At 39.3% G+C, this 13,335-nt stretch overlaps 1 protein-coding gene across 8 annotated transcripts in view; it reads left to right on the forward strand.

Moving 5' to 3' along the window:
• Window positions 1-13,335, forward strand: part of LOC110841535 (ras-GEF domain-containing family member 1B) — a 360,406-nt gene that overhangs the window by 343,835 nt on the left and 3,236 nt on the right. For 7 of the 8 annotated variants that reach the window (XM_022087180.2, XM_022087175.2, XM_022087177.2 and 4 more), the window contains 4 exons: window positions 4,536-4,766; window positions 5,141-5,287; window positions 10,369-10,571; window positions 13,115-13,266. In XM_022087180.2, coding sequence (XP_021942872.1) covers window positions 4,536-4,766; window positions 5,141-5,287; window positions 10,369-10,571; window positions 13,115-13,266 — 733 coding nt within the window. The remainder of the gene's footprint in view (window positions 1-4,535; window positions 4,767-5,140; window positions 5,288-10,368; window positions 10,572-13,114; window positions 13,267-13,335) is intronic. The other variant, XM_022087176.2, reaches the window with a different exon arrangement.

Genomic DNA, 13,335 nt, shown 5'->3' on the forward strand with positions numbered 1-13,335 from the left:
TATATGAACAGGTCCCAGTCCGAGAAAAGGATGGAAGGATCCTGTTCATATGGACCTGTCGTCAGACAGAACACTAAATAAATAAAATAAGATAAGGTTAGAACATCTTTGGTAGGGACTTCTTATAGTTTTAAGTTTATGGGACAACTGTGTGAGATTTGAGGTTCTTACGCATTTGAACGTCGGTAAACCGCCTGCTAGATTACACAGCTACAATGCAAAAGACCAGATGTCAATGTAACTTATTTTAATGTTCTAGTCTCGGCTTTTCTCTGCAGAATACTGTGTTGAAGTTTGTCTTTTAAGTGTTTAAAACAGTGTTTAGTGTTGTACCACCTGCTTAAACTTGCAGTGACCACGTGTTTATGGAGTTTGTGTGATTATCAGAAGAAACATAGTTTATTTCCGTAAACAGTGTTTACCAATTTATCTTTTGCAGTGGAGGAACGTGGTGTTTTCTTTGAAGCGGGAACTGAATATTTTTGCTGTATGAGGTTAAAAGAGTTAACAGGATTTCTGTAGGGCCTGTTGACCTGCGTGGATTCAGCTTTGCCGATGCCTACCCTTACTGCGCGTGTGATGTATTAGTGGGCTTGTGTACGCCTGTACGGGGCACCGAGCTGATTCTCATGTATTATACAAATCCTGCAGCAAATTCAACAGCGTCGCTGATACCAGATACACCCCCTCTCTCTCTCTCTCGCTCACACACACACGTTCAAGCCTGTTTTGCTTTCGGAGCTTGTTTCTTTTATTATTTCAAATTTACATCCAGTTTTTCATGCCATTGGGTGTTGAATTTCAACGTGCACGTGAAGTTTAGTTTGACGGACACTGGCGGTATACAGCAGGCCGGCCACACAGGGTTGTACAGATTGGTTTTCCATCGTCCCTGTTCGTTAAGCCGAAAGCCATCGTAAGGAGCCCTTAGACGTGTTTCGTTGTCCCACGCTAGATATCAGTTTAAAATTAATTTTGCAAATTACCAAAATATATTTAATTTCAGTTGCGTGTTAGTGTCTGTGTGTCTTTCTCCCGACTATGTTCGTTCACGTACGCGCTCCCCGTAGTCAATGTTACGTAGTATTTTGGTCGGAAGGGAATTATTCTTATAAAGATAAACACAAATTTTAATCCGTCTTGAGAATGTAATAGTTGTTAGCCGCCTTTTACGGAATCACAAGGGTCATTACCTTATTCACAAGAGCCTGCCACTGGTACCTATCCTGAGCCAGATGAATCCAACGCTAACAACCAATTATGATTAATTCTAGAGCTTGTTTAAACATAGTTAATTAACTAAGTACATAACCGATAATGTAATTCATACAAAAATCTACAGAACTAACTAGAAAACCAATGATTTTCGTAAACAAATTTTACTTTATTTTATTTAGTGTTCTGTCTGACGACAGGTCCATATGAACAGGATCCTTCCATCCTTTTCTCGGACTGGGACCTGTTCATATACGTTCTTGGCAGATGATCCAGAAGTGGTTTGCCATTGCCTTCTTCTGTGTGTGAATGGAGTAATTGTTGGGATGCCACGGAGGAAAACTCCGTGTTGCCTAGACCACGGCCTTGCCCAACACAAGTTATAAATTCGGGCACCGCCGGGAATCGAACCCGAGACCCCAGGATTACAAGGCCAGCGTTCTAACGCAGAAAGACGGCCACATTTAGTCTCGTTATTGTTTGTTAGTTAATTTAAGGCACTTTGTACGAAGAACGTAAAAGGTCCTATGAAGTGTGCTGATGTGCTGTTTAAACAATCGTTTGGTATCACCAATTTCGCAGAACTGAAGTTGAAACAAGAGGTAGACAAATGACGCCATTATTACGGCAACCTTCAAAACGTAGATTTCTCTCTGAGCCTTCTCAACATTCCCACACTATATTTCTCTTCATTTTTCCTTCCCCCTTGCTATTTTATATATCTAGTGCTTAGTGTCTGTGTGTCTTGGTCTCTTATACGGTTCCTTTGGAAAGGGAAAGTTACCTCTTTTATGTTAACAGAAACCAAATGGCTGGCCATTTATCGTCACCCTTCGCGACCACGTGAGCGGAACCTCCCTCACACTTTAGTCTTAAAAGATAGCGCTTTTTAAAGACCTATGCTGCTTCTAGGGGGAAATGTACCTCCTGAGGATGTAGGAAGTTCACAGGAATTTCTGATGGTAAATTCTAGAAGAAATAAATATCGAAATTTTAGAGAACGAGATAAATTGTAGCACTGAAATATTTAAACAGTTTGTTGTGTTTATAGTTTAAATGCGTCATGTTTGTGTTTTAATATTCAAATATAATAAATGAAAAACTTGCATTAAAAATATAGAGTAGTTTTAAAGATAAAAAAACCTGAAGATGATGCTATGCATTGAAACATGTAGTAGTATAAAGCGCAATATTGTAACATCGTAATAACGATGAATAGCGCAAAATATCAATATTAATTTTAAATTTTAACATCAACAATTTAAAGTTTGTGTATAGACTTGAATTATATTATATATTTGAAAGTTTGTTGTGTATTGTATTTCAGCAGATTCAAAATTAGTCCGTTTACGTGAACAGTAAAGTGATATATACTAGACGCAAAATATCTGCGAGCCCAGGCTACATCACAGTAAGAAGGGAAGGGAAGATTTAAAGAGCAAAAGGGCGGGGTATCACAACGCGTTACGTGCTATCTCTTCCCCTCCTTCAACTTTTCCCGGAAAAACGTTGAGACAACAGTGATGTAGGCCTCTTATAATCGCGATTAAGATGTCTGAGTGGAATTCTTTCACTTAAATGCTGTTGGCCGTTAGCATTAAGAATTAAATTAATATCTGCAAATCGATGTTCTGGTTAGAATTGTGAAATAGGTTTTATAGTATTTAATAATTTATATTCAAGTGATGTGCTAAGGATATTTTTTTTAAGTTTAACCTTTTAAAATACTGAGGTGCGTATTATAGCTGAGGGCGCATTAAATTTAGGTTAATATTGTACTAGAAAACAGAAGTAAAGTTGACTCCGTTCGTTAATCATCGCGTTGTGAAGAAGTATGTGGGATAACAAGTATATTTCCGCGCATTTTAACCTTATCAGTATGTGAAGGTGAAAGGTTAACTTCACTTTCCACCCATTTCACCCGTGGGAAAACAGAACCCTGTACCATTTGGGTAGGCGTGTCAGTGGGCCCCAAATTCGTTCATGGTTGGCTTTTACGTGATGATATTTTGTTGCTGTGTCAGATAAATGTCGTGGTGGATGACGTATGGACGCACTTATGATTGTTTTTCGTTTACAGTTTTCTACCTCCTGGCAAGAGACTGAACTGCTAACTAAATTACGAACTCCATGAAACTAAGGCCTTGAGACGCCCATAGTCGCTCAGCTAGTCAGGAAATTCCCTGCCCTTTATGGACCTCGGAAGTTCATTGTCATTTTCACAGTAGCCGACCAATGACCAGTTCCTGTCCTGAGCCAGATAAATCCAATCCTCGCCCTATTTCTCACCAAGGTTTCTGTTTGTAAAAGTGGAAGAATGATCAGATGTTGGAGAAAACTGTACAGCGAGAAACATCACGATTTGTTTTACCACCAAATGTTATTAGGATCATCAAATCAAGGAATATGACATGGGCAGAACATGTAGAGCGCACGGCGAAAATGAGAAATGCGCACAAAATTGTAGTTTTAAGTCCTGAAGATAGCAGACCACTCGCAATACTTCGGCGTGATATTTCATGTTCTGATTGCTGCGAATTCGAAGACCGCCTTATGGGATATTGTGCCGTTTTATCTGGTGGAAGTTTGTCGGCATTTAAAATTTCGAGTGACGAAGGACAGTGTTCAAAGAAAATATTCCCCGATGTTGGCTGTGATATTACAGCGGAGAATGGAGTTTATCGGCAAAAATGACGAAGGAAACGGGAAAATACCGAGGAAAGATGCACTACGATATCTGGATTATGGCACAAAAGTTAAGTTTGCGAAGTTAATTATGTTTGAATCTACGCTTGTAGATCGCAAGTAATTAATTAGCACAAAAAGACACCGACTGAATTAAGTTAGGAATTAGTCGGTTTTGTTTGAAACCAAATACGATTTGTGGGAACAGCATTAAACCTCGCTCATCAGGACTGTGCCTTGGACATCTGAATGTGCCCTCATCAGTTGCCGTCATCTGGAAAGATAATTGCCCACTCGTTGTCGTTAGCTAAGAGGGACGTCATTTCTCGGTACTAAGATTCACAGATGTTCTTCGTGAGGCTTTTTTGAGAAGCTAGCCAAGAAATATCCTGCCTTTTGTGAAACCCGCAGTTCGTTAGTGATGACTGCATTCTGGGATGTTGTGCTCTGTAGTGTGGTATAAATTGACTGACGTTTCGGAGGTGTTTACTGCCTCCATAATCAGGACGTTCAGGTGGATGCAGTAACCACCTCTGGATCGTTGTACCACACCATACTCGCAACATCACAGAACACATCCGACGCCATAATTTCTTTAAGTATTAGTGCAATGATGCTTATGGTAATCTTTTCAGATGGATGTGACTGAGCTGTGTCCGAGCCCTGCCCTTTTGGCACAGCAATTGACGCACGTCGAACTGGAGAGACTGTCCTTCATCGGCCCCGAGGAGTTCGTCCAGGCGTTTGCCAAGGAGAACCCCCACCTCGAGACCTCTTTCAAAGACATGAAAAAGACACGTAACCTCGAGTCCTACGTGCAGTGGTTCAACAGACTTAGTTACTTTGTGGCCACAGAAGTCTGCAAGGTAAATGGAGGCATTCTGGTTTGTTACTTTGTGTAGTCATGATGGAGGCAGCAAAAGTCTTTCAAATGTTGGTAAACTTCCACCGCCTTCCTACTTGCTGCTGTGAGAACCTGAAGTCTTAAATAGAACTGTATTAACAATCAGAAAACTAAAACATATATCCGCTGGATTATATTAAAATTCAGAGAACTGTAATCGCAGAAATTTACTAAAATTTACATAACTGTACTGAAAGTCACAGAATTATACAAAAACTGAGAACTCGTATGAACCTAAGATTAATGCATAATTTTTGTCCTTAGTTACGGTCCTAAAAGTTTAGGGATTTTTAATGTCATTGCGTGTTTACCGACATTTCTCTGACTCCTCTTCAGCAGCATGTGAAGAAGAAAGTCCGTGTGAAAGTGATGGAATATTGGATAGAGACTGCTAGAGAGTGTTTCAACATCGGAAACTTCAACTCACTCATGGCCATCATCGCGGGCCTCAACATGTCTCCTATATCAAGACTGAAGAAAACCGTGAGTCCTTCATAAATACTTCCACAGGTGTCACCTGTTTTATTTTAATTTTCAAAGCATTTTCGTCTTTCCACACTGTTACGTCATTCTATCACAAGAGGTGTGCATCAAGTATTGGTCCACTATTTGGGAAGCCTGAGGGAAAGAGACCGCTGGGGAGACCTAGACGTAGATGGGAGGATAATCTCAGGCGGGATCTATGGGAGATAGGAGTTGAAGGAGACTGGATTTTGTTGGTCCGGTGGAGGGCTTTGGTTAATTCGGTGACGAACCTTCGGGTTCGGTAAGCCATCTGGTTGGTTGGGTCCACTATTTGGGAAGCCTGAGGGAAAGAGACCGCTGGGGAGACCTAGACGTAGATGGGAGGATAATCTCAGGCGGGATCTATGGGAGATAGGAGTTGAAGGAGACTGGATTTTGTTGGCACAGGACAGGGTCCGGTGGAGGGCTTTGGTTAATTCGGTGATGAACCTTCGGGTTCGGTAAGCCATCTAGTTGGTTGGGTCCACTATTTGGGAAGCCTGAGGGGAAGAGACCGCTGGGGAGACCTAGACGTAGATGGGAGGATAATCTCAGGCGGGATCTATGGGAGATAGGAGTTGAAGGAGACTGGATTTTGTTGGTCCGGTGGAGGGCTTTGGTTAATTCGGTGACGAACCTTCGGGTTCGGTAAGTCATCTAGTTAGTTAGTTATGTCATTCTATCGATTGCAGTTTTCTGTTTTGTGATGTAGCGTGATCTTGTAGGTCAGTGGTCACAAAATTATTCTGTGAGTTTGGCCAAGATGTTGAACCCGTGAAATTGAGTAAAAGTGGCCTTTTCCCCAGTTCTTAATTTTGTTATTATCTGTTGAGGTGCACGTATTTTCCATTATAAATAGAAATAGATTTTACGTGCTATTCTGCAGAGAGATACGCAGACTGTAGACGTTTCAGAACCTCTCCATATGTTTGTATTTTGTGTCCTGCCATGGTAAGTAATTCTTTCAGGAATCTCTTGCTTGGTGTTTGGGAACGTGTAATAGTGTATGTTTGCATTCGTTGTTCTGATGAATGCTAAACCCTTTTGGTAGCTGGTACAGTATAGTTAGATATTTTATCAGTCACACCTTGTGGGAAATTAATGGGTAAATATTGCACCACTTGGTGGAATTAGTTGTTGCTTGGCTAAGAAGACCAGCAGGAAGGTAGCAGCGGTGAATTATTTTCCCCTTTCCCCTCGAATCTTGGCGATGATATACTGAGGTGAGACCACAGTTTCTGTCACCCACACAGTATAAGGGCCAGTTTTAGAGCAGTTACAGCAACTTTTTCTCCTGCATTTCTACACCCAATATCCCATTCCTAGAACGAGTGGGTGTTGATTAATAGAATTTCCGATAAGAATTTTTTACTGTCCCACAGATTATTTTTATATAAATTGTACTTTAACAATCTCCAGTCTACAGGCTAAGGATTAATGCCACAAATTAGACATTTTGTGCAGTTTTATAAATTTCATCTCACGTAGTACTAAAATACTAGCGATTGTCTCAGTAAAACAACCAGCACTGAACGTTATCGTCAGTTCGATGAGAAGATGGAGGCAGCAAAGACCTCTGAAACGTTAGTAAACGTCTACATCGCTACAACTCAAAATACAACCATCTTCTGAATCCCTGATTGCATAATGCTGACGTAACGCCTGAAACATATTGTTTAGACTACTTGCATAGCAGACGTGTCAGAGAAGTTGCCGATCGATCACGGCGATCTGAATACACGTGGAAAGGGTAGGTCTATTTCTGAGCGATAATTCAGAGTCTTATGAAAACGCAGTCCATCAACAATTTCGTACTGCGGTACAAAACAAATCATAAGCAGGTCCACATCGTTTGATATACTCCTTCATACTCTTCCATGATTCGAGAGTCAGGGTCACTCAGGTTAGTTACGCAAAGCCTATGCAGATGTGAATTCAGTGTACTCACGAGCAGAATGTGATCATACGATTCTTGTGTGCTGGTGGAAATACGGAAACCTTCGAGCTCAGTAAAGGGCAGGGAATTTCGTCATTAGCTGAGCAACTATTAGCTTCTCAGAAAAAAAATTCTGCACCATGAATTAGTAATGTAATTTCCAGTCTCTGTATCTTTCCTTACGCTGAAAGTCAAGCCTGTAGATGTGGTGTTCTCAATTTTTAAAACCCCGGTATTAATTTTCTTGCGTCTGTGGTTGTTACCAAGAAGATATTTCCAAAAGCTTTTTGAAACTCTGGAGTACGCGACGTACTTTGCTGAAACAGTTTGTAATCTGTATACACCATTATTTTGGCTTCTCCAGAGTGACGGAAAAATCTAGAACAATTGAAGAAAAAAGAAATAAAATAAAAACCAGGACACCTCATTATCAGAAACCAAACGCCGGACTGAAAGAATAAAAATAGAAGGAAGAAGGATTCAAAGAATTGAATAGTCGCTCCTGCTGCTTGCAGCATATTTTTTTCTTTCGAATTTTCGAGTGGAATTCATGGGAGCGGGGTGCGGGGAGAGGGCAAAGGAACTTGTGACCTATAAAGAATCTCGCAACTGGCGTCATTGCTGCCTCTACCGGACGTAAAGGCAACTTGACAAAAGAAACTGTCTTTCAATTAAATACGGCTTATCTTAGACCGTGCGTAAGAGAGGGACAGCGACAAGCCTGCCTTCTGCTTCATAATGGAATAGATACTTTAACGAGTTACTCCAGAAAAGAATTGGGTTTGTTAATTAAAATTCCCATCTTGAGTTGCTTTGCAGCGGGATTAGTTTTAAAATAAACGCTTTCTTGGAACATGTCTGCTGAACCAGAACGACTAACGAGAATTGTACGTTGTTTCCATTTTGCCTTAACAACTTTTTTTACCAAGAAAATGAAAAATAAGGTATGTAGGTCCTATGGAATGTCGTAGTATGACAAAGTCATCGTTCGATTTATTTGTGTGAGTCAAGGCCGTGACGTAAATTATATTTCTTAATTTATAAATTATACGTAATTTTTGGGTGTGTTTGTCATATATGATGATTTTATATTTTATTTATTTAGTGTTCTGTCTGACGACAGGTCCATATGAACAGGATCTTTCCATCCTTTTCTCGGACTGGGACCTGTTCATATACGTTCTTGGCAGATGATCCAGAAGTGGTTTGCCATTGCCTTCTTCTGTGTGTGAATGGATTAATTGTTGGGATGCCACGGAGGAAAACTCCGTGTTGCCTAGACCACGGCCTTGCCCAACACAAGTTATAAATTCGGGCACCGCCGGGAATCGAACCCGAGACCCCAGGATTACAAGGCCAGCGTTCTAACCGCTAGACTAGTAAAACTAGAAGCTATGGACTTCATTTGGACGCCGTGTTGTTTTAAGCGAACGCAATAGTGCTCTTAAGAATATTTATATGTTAAAACCAGAGGCAGACAGATCAAAGATAGACGAAAATATAAAACAGAGGAAGAGTACAAGGAAAGTCATTATGTATCAGGAAGGTGAAGGCGGAACTTTCCATATAATAAGCCACCTACTTGCTCGAAGAATAATCAAATTTTCAAAAGGAAGTTTGAACTGTTGGTATAAAGTTGCTGGTATTGGACAGTTTTCAGAGCGGTTGCATGAAAGATGGTAGACTATTTATTTAGTAGCGAGAACTTTAGACAAAGTGCTTCGCGTATCAGAGCAAGAGTGTCTCAAGAACTTTGCAACTGAAGTACCACTCGACCTTTTCTTTTATTGGGCTCCTGTACGCCATCACGCGCCAATACAATTCTTAGAATGTCTTTTTCGAGAAGACAATTTATCGGTACTGAAACCGTCAGTGCTAGCAGGATGGATATTGAATTTTACGTGGGAGATTGTATGAAATTTTTTTTATTTAATTTATCTCGCCTATGCCGTCGCTGACTTGGAAAGAGTCTTCGGAAAATGCCACTTATAACACTGACCGATACATGTATCAACTGACTAACTGGCTAGTATCTAGATTATCGCGATCTCGACTCTCGAAATATAAATCTGAGAAGAAAATAGTAAAAAAAATGCATATTATCAATATTTAATCGCTTTTGAAAATTATGAAATTATTAACACCAAATTGATGTGTCAGAAGATTGCTGTCTTCTGGGTAGCGCCGTGTAGTCTGGTATAAATCTATGAGCGTTTCAGAGGTCCTGCTGCCTCCATCATCAGGGAGATCACTCATCGCCCTGTTGATGGAGGCAACAAGGACTTCTGAAACGTTGGCAAACATCCCAGAAGACTGTCATCTTTAGTAATATCAAGTTCGACAAAATAAATTATAGGTCTGTCGTCAATATTGATATATGGACACTACGAAATGAGGTGATTGGTGGTTGGCTGGCTTGTATCACTTCGGACTTGCCTCATGTCATGAAGTTACCATAGAAATAGCGAGATATTTCGTTAGTTAGTGGCGTCTTGTACCAATGATACGGTCTTAATGCAACTTTTTAAATTCTCTGATATTTCCTATGGCGTGAAATTACAGCATTCCACAACGTACCGCAATGTGATGTTAAAACAGTGTAGAAGTGTCGGTCCTTAGGCCATTCATGCGCTGAGAACCTGAGAGACGTGAAGAGAAACTGAATCAATCTTGGGGTCGCCTGGCAGTGACAGATGACCGACCGGAGCTTTCTGGACATGTATAGGAAGTTCAGAAACACTTGAACACAGGCCTAACTGCATGAAACCGGTCTGCCATATCTGTGTCAGCAAAATTGTTATACCGAGATGAAAACATCGCACCACAGAAATATTACAACTGAAATTTCTATGGTCTTATTCACGCAATGCATTGCGACAGTTTTATAATTTAACCTGTTTATCTGTACTGGTTTAAGAATTAATCAGGTATCTGTGGTCCTAATCGTTTTGTGCATTAAAAGATTTGATTATGTTTCTCTCTCTATGTGCCATAGTAGTGTCGCATTTCAAATTACAATCGCCAACACATTCCAGTCCCTCAGGAGCATTTCTGAAAATATAACATAATTTCAATGTTCAGTTACCGATGATTCTCTTCCAGTTTTTTCTTTTCTTTTCCACAGTGGAGTAAGGTGCAGTCAGCAAAATTCTCAATCCTGGAACATCAGATGGACCCATCTTCCAACTTCAGCAGCTACCGGTCCACCTTGAAGGCCGCCATGTGGCGATCCGCAGGAGCTACAGATGAAAGGCAGCGCATTGTTATTCCATTCTTCTCGCTCCTTGTCAAGGATCTGTACTTCCTGAACGAGGGCTGCTCAAATAAGTAAGTTTCTTTTGCGTTATGAATACGACTTGATTTGAATGTTTGTTGTTTCGGATAATTTCTCGTCAGTCATACGTTTTAGCCATATTTCAGTGAGTCTGTATTCTGTATAATAAAACTTGTATTAGATAGTTTTGGGGAAGGTGTCTACAATATTGGAGAGGTTGAAAAAACTGCCGGGAATATTTGTTCTGTTTCAAAAGTGAGACAAACAAAAACTACAGTACTAATTGATTGTTAAAATAACACTTTGGACATTGCTCATAATAAATTACCGTTGTTTTAAGAATGGCCAAATAAACCTTTTGATTTTCTCTGTCGCCAGTGACATACAAGGACATTAACAGACCACCCAGTAATAAAGCAATTTCTTCAGAAGATAAAATTGGGTATAGACTTAGGAAGAATGTATTCAAGTAATTTGACAGCTGGTGTTCAAAATGTGATGAAACTGAAATCTAAAATGGCATGTCTGCGTTATGTTCTTAACAGTATTATTCTTGTAAGATTTGAGGTTTTTGCAGCGGTGAGTATGAAGATTTCTGTCTTCTGGGTTGTTGCACTGTGTAGTCTGGTCGATGATTCATCGCCCTGATGACGGAGGCAGTATGACCTCTGAAACGTTGGTAAACATCGACCAGACTACACAGCGCAACAACCCAGAAGAGAGAAATCTTCATTTCATTTGTTTTAGACTCAAATCTTTTATGAAACAAGTCTTATGTAACTTCTTTCTCATATTTCAGCCCCCCCTTTTTTAATTTCCTTTTTTTTTTTTGTTTAAGCTTTTTGTACCAGACACCAGAAGATGTGCTTTGTCTTACATGAATGAAGCAGAGACATAAAGTTATCTGCTGTATCTCTCATTAAAGTTACATTAATGTTAGTTCGTAATTCCAACCAGAATATAATTTGAATTCCTTCACGATGAAAAGAATATCTTTTAGGGGAAAATTGCATCTGTTTGAGTGAATCTTCCTTGTTTTGCAGAAATGATGTTTAAAATGAAAAGGTAATATAGAAATAGTTTATTACCATCCTCTCTTCTATGTATGGAAACTCTAGATTCATCTTTATTATCTTTGTAGCTTTGTCTAGTCCACCGTTCCATTTTTTTATATCTAATGCCTCATTTTCCTTTAGATTTGTGTTGAGAAAGCATGATAATTCTGTCAGTTGGATTTTATTTGAAATATAGGCAAATTACACTTATTTTAATGGGAGTAGTAGAAGTGTTTGAAGGAAATTCAAATAAATAAACAAATACAGGACAACTAAATATTGTGTAAAAGATATTTAAATTTTGAGCGAGCTGTATCCCATGTAAATATTATTTTTTGGGTTTAAAATTTGAATGTTAAATTATTGGAATTTTAAGTAATATGTAAATTGATTTTATACATCATGAAAAGTGAAAAATGAAAATTGTTTAGAGTCTGGTGCAGAATGCATGTGCACGGCAAAGTGCTTTGGTGGTTCAAAGGCCGGAACACTTTTGCTAGAATATAAAAGATTTGGTATGTAAGTGTGGATGGTATTACATGCTAACATATTTAGCTTTAAAGATTTTATTGAGTGTTTTTGTAATGAATTCAGTATAATTTAAATACAAATCAAATGCTCATATCTGCAAGTACATAGCTTCATTAAACAATGAAGTTATGTGATATGTACATAAATAATGTTCAGCCAAGCATAATGGGTTCTGTTATTATAATGAATCGTGTCATGGTCAGAGGACCAGAAAACTCTGAAATAGTATACAAACTATGCAGCCATTAATCAAACCTAACCTAACTTATGTAAACATTCGGGTGTTTTATGTTTCACATCTCCATTTAGATAAATTGAATAAAACAGTGTTTTAACAGTAAAAATTACTCTTCTCAAATGTAAATGCATGTTCCTGGATTATATCTGATTATTCTGCCTTTCTTCGTTTGAAGTAGCTACTCAAAGTTTGAATGAATAGGAAGATGGAAGGTTTAGAAAGAGACAGCCATGGACTCTAAGCACAGAATCCAGTTCACATTATTATAGACTTGAAATAGTTTGTACATAATTCTGAAAGTAGAGGATGGTCCACTGTATTGAATTCTTGTTTCTGCAGAGCAATTATGTGCCGCTTGTGGGGCTGCCGTGCCTTTCATCCTTTTTCTATTTTCATGGGAAGGAAACCACCTCTTTCTAGTGAATTTAATGGGAAAGTTTTAATGACAAAAGTTGAGTAACCACCCTGTTTTAGAGGGTTGAGGAACGATTTTAAAGCAAGAGTTAGGTGGAGGAGGAGGTGAACATGACGTCACATGTGCCATACTTCATTATGGTCTGTTTACAGTTGAAGGCACTTAATGCAGAATAAAAGAGACCTAGGGTATGGCTAATGTGATAAGAAATTTTATAATAAATTGTTGCATTAATTCATTTTGAGCAGCTCACGAGCTGACTGCCCGAGAAGTGTACAACCAGGGTCTGATTCTCATAAGGGCTTGGGGGTATTTATCTGTGTGTTTCAACTAAGATAATGTGCTGTTTCTTTCCAGACTTCCCAATGGCCACATAAATTTTGAGAAGTTCTGGCAGCTTGCGAAACAGGTGACAGAGTTTATTACTTGGAAGCAGGTGACATGTCCATTTGAGAAGAATACGAAAGTCATCACTTTTCTGCAGGCCAGTCCTGTGCTCACTGAGAATGGTAGGTTTTGCTCGTCAGTGTTCATAATTTTAAATTTGCATATTTCAGTTTTGGTTTTATCTGGAAACA

The sequence above is a fragment of the Zootermopsis nevadensis genome, unplaced genomic scaffold (genome assembly GCF_977971745.1).
Source record: "Zootermopsis nevadensis isolate Lab colony 2312 unplaced genomic scaffold, Znev_1.0 Znev_ptg000012l, whole genome shotgun sequence".
Lineage (NCBI taxonomy): Eukaryota > Metazoa > Arthropoda > Insecta > Blattodea > Termopsidae > Zootermopsis > Zootermopsis nevadensis.